At 43.6% G+C, this 11935-nt stretch overlaps 1 protein-coding gene across 1 annotated transcript; it reads right to left on the reverse strand.

Moving 5' to 3' along the window:
* Nucleotides 1-3315: 3315 nt before the first annotated feature.
* On the reverse strand, nt 3316-8503 carry PCDH20 (protocadherin 20). Its single transcript, XM_058800151.1, has 2 exons — nt 8453-8503; nt 3316-7390 (listed from the first exon to the last, which is right to left on the reverse strand). The coding sequence occupies exons 1-2, from the start codon at nt 8501-8503 to the stop codon at nt 4697-4699; spliced, it is 2745 nt and encodes a 914-aa protein (XP_058656134.1). The 3' UTR covers nt 3316-4696.
* Between the last annotated feature and the right edge of the window lie 3432 nt (nt 8504-11935).

An 11935-nucleotide genomic window follows, 5' to 3' on the forward strand; every position in this document is an offset into this window, starting at 1 on the left:
TTTCTTCATTCAGAACAATGTTTTCTAAGCACCTGTTTAAAGTAGTCTTGTCAGAAAAAAATTGAGAGTTGAAATTTGGCATTTAAAATTCAGTTTGTAATGAAACTAAAATGCAAATATAGCAGAAATCACTGAAACATTCAGATAGAACATATCAGAAAGATTATGTAAGTTAGCAATCTGTGTATAAGAATAAAAGTATTTTTCTCATCCATAATGTGAAAAAGAGAGCTGTATAACTTTATATTTGTTTGTGAGCTGAAATCCTTGAATCTCATCATCTCAGAATGCAGATGACAGTTTTATCCTATCTGCTGGTTCAGTCTGGTACAGAGAGGGAAAAGGAAATAGCAATGCTGGCTGCACAAGTACTTTTGCATGTTTTAACTCAGAAAACTGTAAACTATGACATATTGCAAATAACTTTCAAATAGTTTCCTAAAAATATTTCTCATACTATTAAAATAAAGCATAAAAATAATTTCTGCAACTTTTATCTCACTGGGCAACTACTGGTTGTATAAAAACTATATGAACATTCTCTATAGTAAATGAGGGTGCCAAATATGTTTATTTCCACTTTAAGTTTCACTAGATATCTCCTTTAAACTCAAATTATTTCAGTAATGGAGCTAAACATGCTTAGCTCCTCAAACTCCAGCTCTGAAGAAGAGTGGTCTAAATAAAGCTGTTAGTTTCAGTTGGCTAATTAATTTAAAGATTAATTGTTTTGCATTGTTTTTCTCCCTAAATTACATAGGTAAGAGGAATGTACAAAGAAACTAATGTCTGCAAGAAGATGGTGAGAAGCACAGTGTAGGGAAAGTGGCAATCAGCTTTCAACATGGCTCTGATAAGGCACATTAATTATGAAAAAAACACTCTGCATATTAAGCTGATGATTTCTTTGTGGCAGAGGTGCCTTGTATCTCCACTTATGCCAAACTGCAAGGTATTTTTGTGATGCACGTCACTGCTCCCAGAAAGTTCATCGCTTTGAACCAGGAGGTGAAATGAACCAGGAGGGGAAGTATTAGTCATGGAATTCATCTGTTTGAGTACTTTAATGCAATCTTCCCAAAGCAGGAGTTAGGGGCAGAAAATTTGCAATGAAACCCCAGCCAGAAATCAAAGTTTTGTCACTGCTGTCAGAGAGGCCAAGTTTTGCTGATACTGTACCTCTCCTTGAATGTCCTGCTGAGACAGTGGCAGCTTTTTACATTCTTCTCAGTGGACTGTGGCCCAGTTGCATGTTTGAACCCTGATACTGAAAAATGGAAATAAATGACCATAAGATTAAGTGCTTTCTGAGTTTTTACACACACAAAAAAGCAAATAGCTCGAATTCCCTTTCCACACTTTTACATCTCATCCTTTATTGATATTTAGCCAGGTTAGGTTAATTTTGCATCAAAACAGTAACTTCAAAGAGTTCTTTAAAAAGAATAAAATTAAGGAGAAAGAGAAGACTGATTTTCTCTGTCCACTGCCACTGGGCTCACTGCCCATTTCTTGTCTTTCATTTTTTAATTTGTTAATTCTAATGAAAAAGTGTTTGCATAGCAAGTTCAGGAGACTTTGGCAACACAAAACTTAGGACAATTGCATTTTTTATAAAAATGAACAAAGGGCACCCACTCTAAGATTGATCAGTGGATACTGTAAATGAATGAGACATTTATTTTTGTGCCAGCTCAACTACCAGTCTCAACAAGATTTGCATATATTTTGGCAAGTGTACTGCACAAGGTGGTAATAAAATAGGCCTTTTATATCTGAGTCTAATTTACTTCAGTTGTACTCATTAAAAATGTGTTTTCATGTGAAAGGAATTTCAGTAAGGGATAGTTTGAAAACAGAAACATCACAGAAATATTTGCTATACAGACAGTATCAAGAATTTTACAGCTGAGAAAGAGTATTTTTAGGAAGAAATTCCCAGGTTCTACAAATGTAAGACTCCTGTTTTGTTGGTTTTTAAACCATTTTTATGCTCAACATTGCAGGTTTACCTCTCATACTTGATGTTAAGAGGTGTATGTTTTTTTAAGTAACACAAAATATGGAGTAAAAAATCCAGTTCACTGTGTATTTTGCCATTTTCAGTGACATCACCCATAGAAAAACTACTCACAGAAGGCAGAAAATGTACTCCGCAAGGTCTTATTCAGTATAAACTCCTTTGCACAAGTAAGTGTTGGTACGGCTGAAGGTGTGATTTTAAACCCATTTTCTTTAAATGTGAAGAAAATCATAAGTGAAATGCTTCACGAGCAGTACTTTGGCTTTAACAGGCTCGTAACATTGCATTTTATTGCACATTAGGAACACGCTTCATCTAAACAAACAAACAAAAAAGAAAAGGCAACAAGAACAGCATGTTTAACCAAAGCTTAATCAAACAGGGTCAAGACTATGTCAAACCTGAATAAAAGCATCTGCCCAGTGTTATATGAACACACACTGAAGGATCAGGATTATTTTTTAATTGCATTTCTTACGTCTTGGGTTTGCTCCTGTTTAAACTGTCTTGAGAATATATTGGACTGCTAATTGAAATAAGAGAAGAGCAATGAAAAGAATCCTGTCTTTCAGTTACCTTGCCTCCTTACTGAAGAGAAAAATGCAGAGGATCTAGCTTCACCACCACAGCAATACACAGTATCTGTAATACTGAAGCTGTTTCCAAAGATATAATGTAATTTTTCTTCAGAGATAAGAAACAAAGTATTTTTGTGCCAAATGCATTTCAGGGATAAATATCATTTTTATATTTTGATAAGATGAAAATAAAGGAAAAGAGGTGATTGACCACAAAGCTCTGACAGGCTGAATTAAATTTTATGAGACACAGCTATCAAATCATGCCCACACAGAAAATATTCTAACCTGAAAAAAAAAAAAATTCCTATAGCCAGGATGGCAAAATTATGGGTATCATGCTAGTATTTTTACTTTGACTAAGTACAACCAGTATCTATTAGAAACCCTAACATTTCAGTAGGTTCAAGGTAATGTGCCAGTCACAGAGAGAAAAATCAAAAACTGCCTCAAATTGCATTCCCTACTTTCAAAACAGGTATGAGCTGCCTCACCACTTACAGCAGCTGACATACAGTTGCCTTGGCTGGTAATTTCAAGAAGCACAGCATAAACTGTCATTAATGATTTAGAAACGTACTAATTTGTGAAAGCATTATGTCACACAAGATAGCCAGCACCTAAGAACTTGTGAAAAATGAATTTCTTACAACTGAAATAATATTATTTAGCTTTATAATTTAAATTCTAGGAGAGAGAGAATAAGTTATTATGAAAATATATAGCTTTAATTTGCAGACATATAAACACTTTTGGTACATTACAGACATATGATGCGAGAAATCAAAATAATAATTTTTAAGCATAACACTAATTTATCTTGTTCACACAGAGAAATTTGATGCAATCATCATACAAAAGATAGTTCTTAGCTCTTAAAATGAAGTGAAAGTAATACATCACTGATAAATTTGCTGCTTTGTTGCAGAGGATACAGCAAAGAATAAATTATCAAGAAAATATGCCACCAGTCTTACAAGTTAGATTCTGGATCTAATCCAAAATCAAAGCCAATGAAAAGGAGCCAGGAATGGTCGCCAAAAATCAGAAACAAGATCTTTCACATGAAATACCGATCCAGAAAGGAGCAACAGTCAGAATAAAAAAAGTCCTACAATTCCTTAGAATGTGAAGTGATTTTTGTTTTCATCTGGCAGTTCAGATTCAGAAGTAACACATAACAAAAATCTACTGCACAACCCAACTAATGGAGTACTACTGACAGATTGCTCAAAGTACAAAAAAATACCACCACGTTTGTGACAACTAAGGATTTAGCCATTCCCTTGCTTCCTTGCATCTGGCATGTTTATGAGGATGAGGATGGGGCTCTGTCATTATTTGCTTTAGGAAATATTAAATATAATTTTTCCATAAAAATGACCAGCAGATTGCTGGAGGAAATGGTAATGAGAGTGGAATCTGGAGAAAAATGAATGATATGTCACAGCAGTTCAGATTCTCATAACAATATCTTGCATTCTTGCTCAACAGGAATTGCACTTCTTGTTAATGCCTCTTCTACCCTACTGTATAAGCTTTACTTGTGAGGTAATAAACATTCTGGTTTTCATTACTAGTGCATTTTAACATATTTATTCTTTTTATTATACATACATTGGGACAGACATTTTTTTTTTTGTAATGGTTAAATGTCTGTATGCCAATAGGTATTTTATATTAAAATCAATATACTTAAAATATATTTGTTTATCTCATGGACAGTACCTTGAACAGTTCCCTGCTCAGGAGCATTTGATGCCCTCTCGTGGTTAAAAATACTTTTAAAACTTGAGTTTAAAAGAATCATCTTACCTTTACCCTTTTTATGTTCACTGATCTTATTGATTTTTGAAAGCTGGAAATTTTGTCCATGTTTTTTATAGTCAGGGTGCTAGCTGTTAGTTACTAACGTTTCATAAAAAAGCTGTACACTGAAATTGAATTTTAAAAACTGTAAACAGCTATTTACAATTATAATATTAAGTTATAAATTAGCAGTCCTTCATTGCAACCTCTGTCAATACAACCTACAGCTAGGTGTTTTAGTGTCCTCCAGGGTTTTTCAAATGTTGGACTTATACACAAAGAAACATCAGATGTTAGAAATCTCCACTGGTTTCTTCTCCAACATGTGCAGGTTAATTCTTCCATTTAAGGGGATTTGTACTTCCAAGTTTTCATCTGCTCTGTGATGCTTTTTCCCTTTTCTCAGACAAATGTAAATTCCCATCCCCGTTACTAAAGCAATCGAACCCAAGCTTATTATTGAAAGAGCTACCAAGGTAGGCATGCAGGATGCTGACTCCATTTTTTTATGTGTAGGCTCTATGGATATTTGTGGCTGCTTTTCCTCTACACTGATATCAGGCTCCTTCCTTAACAAGCTCTCGATGTAGCTCTCGTTGCTGACGGTGTCATTGACAAAAAGGTTCACCATGACGGTGGAGTGGAGAGGCTCTGGGTAGCCGTGGTCACTGACTTTCACAAGCAGCCGATAGAGGCCATAGTCATTCTGCATCAGTGACTCTTCCAAGGTGATGTTACCAGTTTTGGGGTCAATCCTAAACGACTCGGGTCGAGGGCCTCTCCTTCCTATGATACTGTAAGCTATGACTGCATTCATGCCGGTGTCCTTATCGACAGCATAGACCTCAGTGATGGGAGAGCCAGGAAGGGTAGAGGGAAGGACTAACAAGTAAGACATATTAGACTGAGGGAACAAGACCAAAGGAGGGTTGTCATTTATGTCCAGAAGAAGGATAGTTATTTTTGCTGTAGAAGACAGGGCAGGATCACCGCCATCAACTGCTTCAATCCACAGAATGTAGGAGCTTTGCTGCTCCCTGTCTAGGGAGACTTTAGCTCTCAAAACTCCTTTTCCAGTATCTATAACAAAAATATCACTTCCGTTCAGAACTGAAAGGGCAACCCATCCATTTTGCCCTGCATCAGCATCTGTGACACTTATAACTCCAATTTCACCAAAGCCTGGAAAGTTTTCTGGCACAAAAAAGCTGAAATCCTTATTGATAAATCTTGGACTGTTATCATTTTTATCCAATACAGTGATGGTGACAGTTGCTATTGATTCTCTCGGAGGGAATCCAGAATCTACTGCTTTGACAGTATATCTGTATTTCTCTTTTTCTTCTCTGTCCAGTTGGGTGGAAACTGTAAGAACTCCTGTGGTTTTATCTAAAGCAAAATAGGAAGGGGCATCAGGTCCTAAGAAATAGGACACTTGCCCTCTTTCTCCGCTGTCAGCATCAGTAGCATGCAGTTTGGTCAAAAAAGCATTGGGAACATTGTTTTCCTCAATGGACAATTCTATCAGCTGTTCAGAGAAAACCGGTGAATTGTCGTTGTCATCCAGAACCTGTACTTTGACAACTTTCTTAACGTGAAATCCTTCAGAGTTCCATGCAACTACAGAGATTTCATACAGCTGCTGTGTCTCAAAGTCCAAAGGCTTTGTGGTCTCCAACAGGTATTCATTGTTGTATGGCTTGTACGGTGAAAGCCTGAAAGGCCCATCACCGTCCAAATAGCAACTGACTTTGTACTTTTCATCGGGGTCTTTGATGGTAAAAAATGCTATGGGTGTGTTGATAGGCTCAAGTTCCTTTAAGTAGACCACCCCTTCCACCTCGTTAGCTATGAAACGAGGAACAACTTCAGGGGGCCTCGTCATGACTTTGATGATGGTCACCAGCACCGTGATCACGGCAGGAATACAGCCAGGACCGTTGCCCAGTATGATCAGCCTGTGCAGCCTTGGAGTGTCCCCATCAACCTTAGTGGAGAGTGTGATGGCTCCTGTGCTTTCATTCAGATGGAACAAGTCTCTGGATAGCTGGGGGACCTTCTGGCTGTAGGAGTAGGTTATCTGGGCATTGGATCCAAGGTCCATGTCCACAGCGTGGACAGTAGCCACGTGTGTCCCTAGGCTGGAATTCCCATAGAGAGTGACGTTGAGCTGCGAGTCATTGAACTGGGGGCAGTTGTCATTGATGTCACTGATGCCAATAGTGAGGGTGGCGCTGCCCACAAGCGGAGGAGTCCCCCCATCCTCAGCGACAATGACTGTCACATACTCATCCTGCGTCTCCCTGTCCAGTGCCCCCATAACAATCAGGTAGGGAGTCCTCTCCCCGTTCTCGTTCTCCTCCACGTCCAGGGTGAAGACACCATAGTTATCTCGCAGGCGGTAGGTCTGGACACCATTGGTGCCCATGTCAGGGTCGAGAGCGGGGTGCTCGATGGCCAGGCGGGTGTTCACAGGCGCATTCTCAGGCACCCAGAGGCGGATGTGGGGCACAGGGAAGCGGGGCGCGTTGTCGTTGACATCACGGATAGCAATTTTTACCTTCACCAGGCGAAAGTACTCCTGCGGCAGTACCAGCACATCCAGCAGCAGTAGGCATGACTCTGGTGACGGGGAGGAAGAGACAGCAGCTGATCCCCCGAAGATGGTGGCCCCACTGCTTTCCACGCATAGAGCTTCCCGGTCTATCTCCACCGCCGAGGTGTGCAGCTCTCCGGAGCGGTTGTCCAGCTGCACATACTGTCCCCCCAAGCCATGGGAGGCCAGGGTGAAGGAGAGCGGGGGCTGCAGAGACGCAGCTTGCTGGCCGCTAGCCGTTGGGAGCCGCAGGTCACGGGCCAGGCTGCCGATGAGCACCCCAGCAGGCAGCCCCTCGTTGAGGCTGTAGAAGAGCTCAGTGGCACGGCTGTAACTGGCAAAGCAGTTGAAAGGCCCAACGAAGAGCAGGAAGAGGAGCAAGTGCTGAGAAGAGAGAAGCACAGGGGGGTAAGGAAGGGCTGGCGCTTCCCCCCGCCCACTGCCTCCCCCACTGCCACTTCGAGCAGCGAGTGCTTCATCTGCAACATGAAGCCATCCTCCCTCTCCCCACCATCCTCCCACTACAGCAGCTACTTCCAGGGCATCGCCATCTGTACCCTCCAGGCAACACCAGCTGCATTCCCCACAGCAAATAGGCAGTGCCAGGATGGCCCGGGGGCACCCTGCCTCCCCCCGCCCCCCAGCAGCACTTGCGCCCCGACGTGCCATTTTCCCTCTCGCCCCCGCCCCAAGCCGCGTCTCACCAGCGGCACCTTTCCTCCCAACAACAAGCGCATCGCAAACCGGGGCATCCCCTTGCACATCCCCAAACATCTGCTCGCCCCCTTTCCCTTCCCCAGCAGAAATACGGAACGCGTCTCTCACTGCTCCTACCCCCATGCCTGTCCCGAAAGCTGTTTTTCCCGCATGTTCACGGGTCCCGCGGGAGGCTCCGCGGAGCCCGCGGGGGTCCCGGCGGAGGAGCCGCGCTCCGGGAGGGGGTCCCTGCCTCCCGCGGCCGCGGAGCCGGCGGCTCCAGCCCCGCCGTGACGGGTCCCCGGCCACCCCCGCGGTCCCTCTGCTGCCGGCGGACACCGCGAGCTGCGCAGGAGCCGCGGAGCGGAGGGGCTGCGCGGAGCAAGTTGGCCGCGCTGGCGAGCGTGTCGCCCGCTGCACACAGATGGAACGGAGCTCCCCGAAAGTAACTTCAGGCATCTTCTCCACGGAGGAAATTTTTTCCCTTCCTTTCTTTCTAATCACCCATTCGCTTTTCCGCGGCTCTTTGCCACAACCCGGCAGCAGCAACAAATATAAACTTTTCGCGGCTGCCCCGATCTTTGGAGAGAAAAAGATCCAACAAACATATCCACGCATACACGGTCTGGTTTGTTTGGCTGTTTTTTTGGTCCTTTTCAGCCAATTTGTTGCCAATTTCGCTGCTGCGTGCGAAGTCGGGCTCGGGTGGCCGGACGCGGCGCGTCCCCCCTCCCTCCGCCCGGCCCTCACCTGCAGGCTGCCGCGGGCGCCGGAGCTGCCGCGACCACCCGGGGGCCCCATGCCCGGCCACCGCTGCCGCCGCCGGCTGCGCCCCGGCAGCGCGCCCGCTCCGCCGCCCGCCCGGCGCTCCTGCTCCCCGCCGCTGCCCATTCCCCCGCGCTGCCGCCGCCGCCGCCGCCGCGCTGGGCTGGGCTGGGCTGGGATGTGCGCGCCGCCCAGGACACTCCCCCTCCGCCGCGGGAAGGGCCGGAGCGGGGGAGCAGGCACGGGCTCGGCCGGGAGGGGGGCGGGCGGGCCAGACGCGGGGGCGCGTCCGCGGAGGCTGCGGCAGCGCCGCGGGATGGGAGCCCAGCGGGCAGGGAGCGCAGCGAGCATCGGGCAGAGAGGGAAGCGGGCAGGGAGCACAACGGGCAGGGAGGGAAGCGGGCGGCGGGCAGGGAGCGCCGCGGGCAGGGAGCGCAGCGGGCACGGAGCGCATCGGGCATCAGGCAGAGAGCACAGCGGGCAGGGAGGGTAGTGGCCGCTGTGCCGAGCCCAGCAGCGCGGCCACAGCGGAGAGCGGGCATGTCGGGTTTGTGTGTGCTCGCCCGGGCAGCGCTGGGACGAGGGAAAGAAGGTAGACCCGTCTGGAAACTAAGGCGGGAAAAAAGATATTAAAAATGAAAATAAACTCGGCTTGTTCTTCGTCTGTAGAAAGCGGACGGAGAGCGACTTTTTACATGGGCCGATAGTCATCGAACAAGGGGAGCAGTTTTGAACTAAAAGAGGACAGATTTAAATGAGGTGTTAAGGCAGAAATTGTTTACTCTGAGAGGGGTGAGGCACTGGAACAAGTTGCCCAAAGAACCTGCGGGTGCCCTATCCCTGGACATGTTCGAGGCCAGATTGGATGGGGCCCTGAGCAACCTGATCTAGTGGGTGCCATCCCTGCTCTTGGACGGGGGATTGGAACTAAGATTAGTTAAATTTGCTTCTAACTCAAACCATTCTGAGAATCTGTGTTGTGCTGTGAGTGTCAGCAGGCAAATCGAGAATTAACAGCTGCACTGGCATTGCAGAGCCTTGGTGAATTGAGCAGCTTGTTCCTGCGCGAAATGAAAGTCATGTTTTTGAAGGCATTGTAAGTGTTTGATTGGTGGAAAGAGTGTCCTGCTGAATTAGAGCGGCAACTACAATTTGCTGCTGGCTAAGAACTCAAAGGTCCTTTGCGGCAGAAAATTATGTGTTTTCATTTTATAGTCTCCAGTCACTATTGGCTAGACTATAAGCCTGCCATAGAACCAGATGTGAAATCATCAGAACTCAGGAAGCTTTAGATAGCGCAAGACCAATTACACATTCATTTATCATGTTGGACTATCAAAAGGATTGCTAACCTCCCCAGCATTACTTACACTGTCTATTTGCAATATCTCAAATAGAATTTTACATGTCCATCTTTAGCCTGAAAGTGCTCAATGGTCTGAATCCAGGCTACTGCTGAAAGCTTGAGTGCTGGGACTCTCAAGCACAGTGGAGCTGCCCTTTGCAGAGGTAATATTTGTGGGGGAGTTGAAACTCACTAAATCACAGGGCCTGAAGACCACCTTAAGTGTCTCCATGCGCAGTGGCAAGCACAGTGTGCAGGCATTTCTTCTCAGCTAGGCACTAAAAACATAGAGCACAGCAAAACATTTTCCTTCAGCTAAAAGAAAAATTACTCTTCCCTTTTCCTTTTCCAACTCCATGAGACAAACTCCATGTCCAATCCAAAGCAAAAAAGCATAACCCAGTGTAATTGGAATCCCAGTCCAAAACCAACTTAATGCCTGAGTCTTTTGTAAAACTGCATCTTTCAAAAGCAAATAATAAGTGAAACATACAAAACATATTGTCTAGCAACTCTTGGGATGTTCTCGGGTGTTGTGAGGATGAGAGTTGTGGCTCAAACTTCATAGCATAGCATAGAATAGAATAGAATAGAATAGAATAGAATAGAACAGAACAGAAACAAAAACTTCCAAGACTGACTTTCTCTGGGACTGTAAACAAATCATATTAATTTCTTTGTCCCATATTCTCCATTCTTGAAATAGAAATAGTGCAATACTGTTTGTCTGAATTAGAGATTTACCCCTTTCTTGCTAAAGTAAATGGCAGTGGAATCAGGCTCTGCTTTATTCAGTGAAACTCTTTAATAACCATTTCATCCCAAAATGACACTGACACAATAATCATATGTGAGCTAAACAGTAAAGCATTATGGTACTAAAAAAGGTTTGGCTTTGGGTTTATTTATTATTCATTAATCTCTAGGGTTTTGAAACCACTCAGTATGTACCGCCCTTATAAATTGTTTATATCTTTGCCATTCATTTCTAGCACAAATAGAACAGACAATGCAGTGTATACAGTTCTGAGTGAACATGTATAATTCAAGAAAGAAATCAAACTACTCATGCCCTTTACTAAATTCTCATCCATATGCACTGTTCTGAACATTGCTTGGTGTTAAAGGTGCCCATAAATTCAATCCTGTTTAAGGTACTTTGACTGGACATGCCTGGCAGATGCTTTTAGTTGACTCACATCTGCTATAATTTTATTCATTTCAACAGAAATATTGACTCATTTGGATTTCAGTCAAATTTTGACACTGATTTATGTGAAGTTAGAATTCATAGACACTATAATTTTAGTTTTAGTGAATTGGCAGTCTACTCATGAATGAGTCTGAAGTCCCTACAAAATTCTACTGTTAAGTTTTGGTTTTTGTTTCTCTGATGTCACAGTTTCCTCTTATGTTATTTCTTCCTCTTGTGCTTTTGGAATTACTGACCTATTCCTACACCATTTTTCATACTATTACAGTCACTGCAGTTCCCTTGGGCCACTGATAGGGTAAATGATGACTTTACTATTATAGTATGCAGGTTTTCATTATACTTGATGACTTTTGTTTTATTAAAGCACAGGTGTAACAGCAGAATTAAAAGTTTTCTGGAGCATCTGGCACCTCTATAATATTTTATTTTGTTAGGCACCAGAATCATCTAGTAAGTCTTAAAGGCTCCTTGAAGACTAATGTGTCTAATAAATCTCCTGGTTAAGAAGTACTCCAGCCTGTTTAAGGAGAAGTACTCCAGCTTTGTGTGGGATATGGAATGAGGGGTGTGAGAGAAATAGCAGTATAGAAAAGATACCAAAATGGCTCCTTCACTCATTATTTTGGGGGAAAAACCCCTTCCAAAGTTTCAGGAAAACATTGAACTGATTTGATTATGTACTGAGTTTTGTTTTCTGGGAAAAGATGTTAGAAAATTATGAGCCTAATTCTGTTCAACCACATGTAATTAAACATATCTTTTTAACTTGCATCTTACTACATAAAATCTAGTTATCACTGCATCCAAGATTCATGTTGGAATTCAAATGATTCAGAAGGAGCAAGTGAGAGCATTTCTGTGTGATTCCTGATTGCCTCAGGTATGTCACAAACTGCAAGTCTGAGAT

The sequence above is a fragment of the Ammospiza caudacuta genome, chromosome 2, assembly GCF_027887145.1.
Source record: "Ammospiza caudacuta isolate bAmmCau1 chromosome 2, bAmmCau1.pri, whole genome shotgun sequence".
Lineage (NCBI taxonomy): Eukaryota > Metazoa > Chordata > Aves > Passeriformes > Passerellidae > Ammospiza > Ammospiza caudacuta.

Coding starts and splice junctions, on each gene's coding strand:
- PCDH20 (XM_058800151.1), bottom strand. CDS start 8,503: ATGGGGCCCCCGGGTGGTCGCGGCAGCTCCGGCGCCCGCGGCAGCCTG. Junction 7,391..8,452: donor GCGCCCGCGGCAGCCTGCAG/GTGAGGGCCGGG, acceptor CTCTCTTCTCAG/CACTTGCTCCTCTTCCTGCT.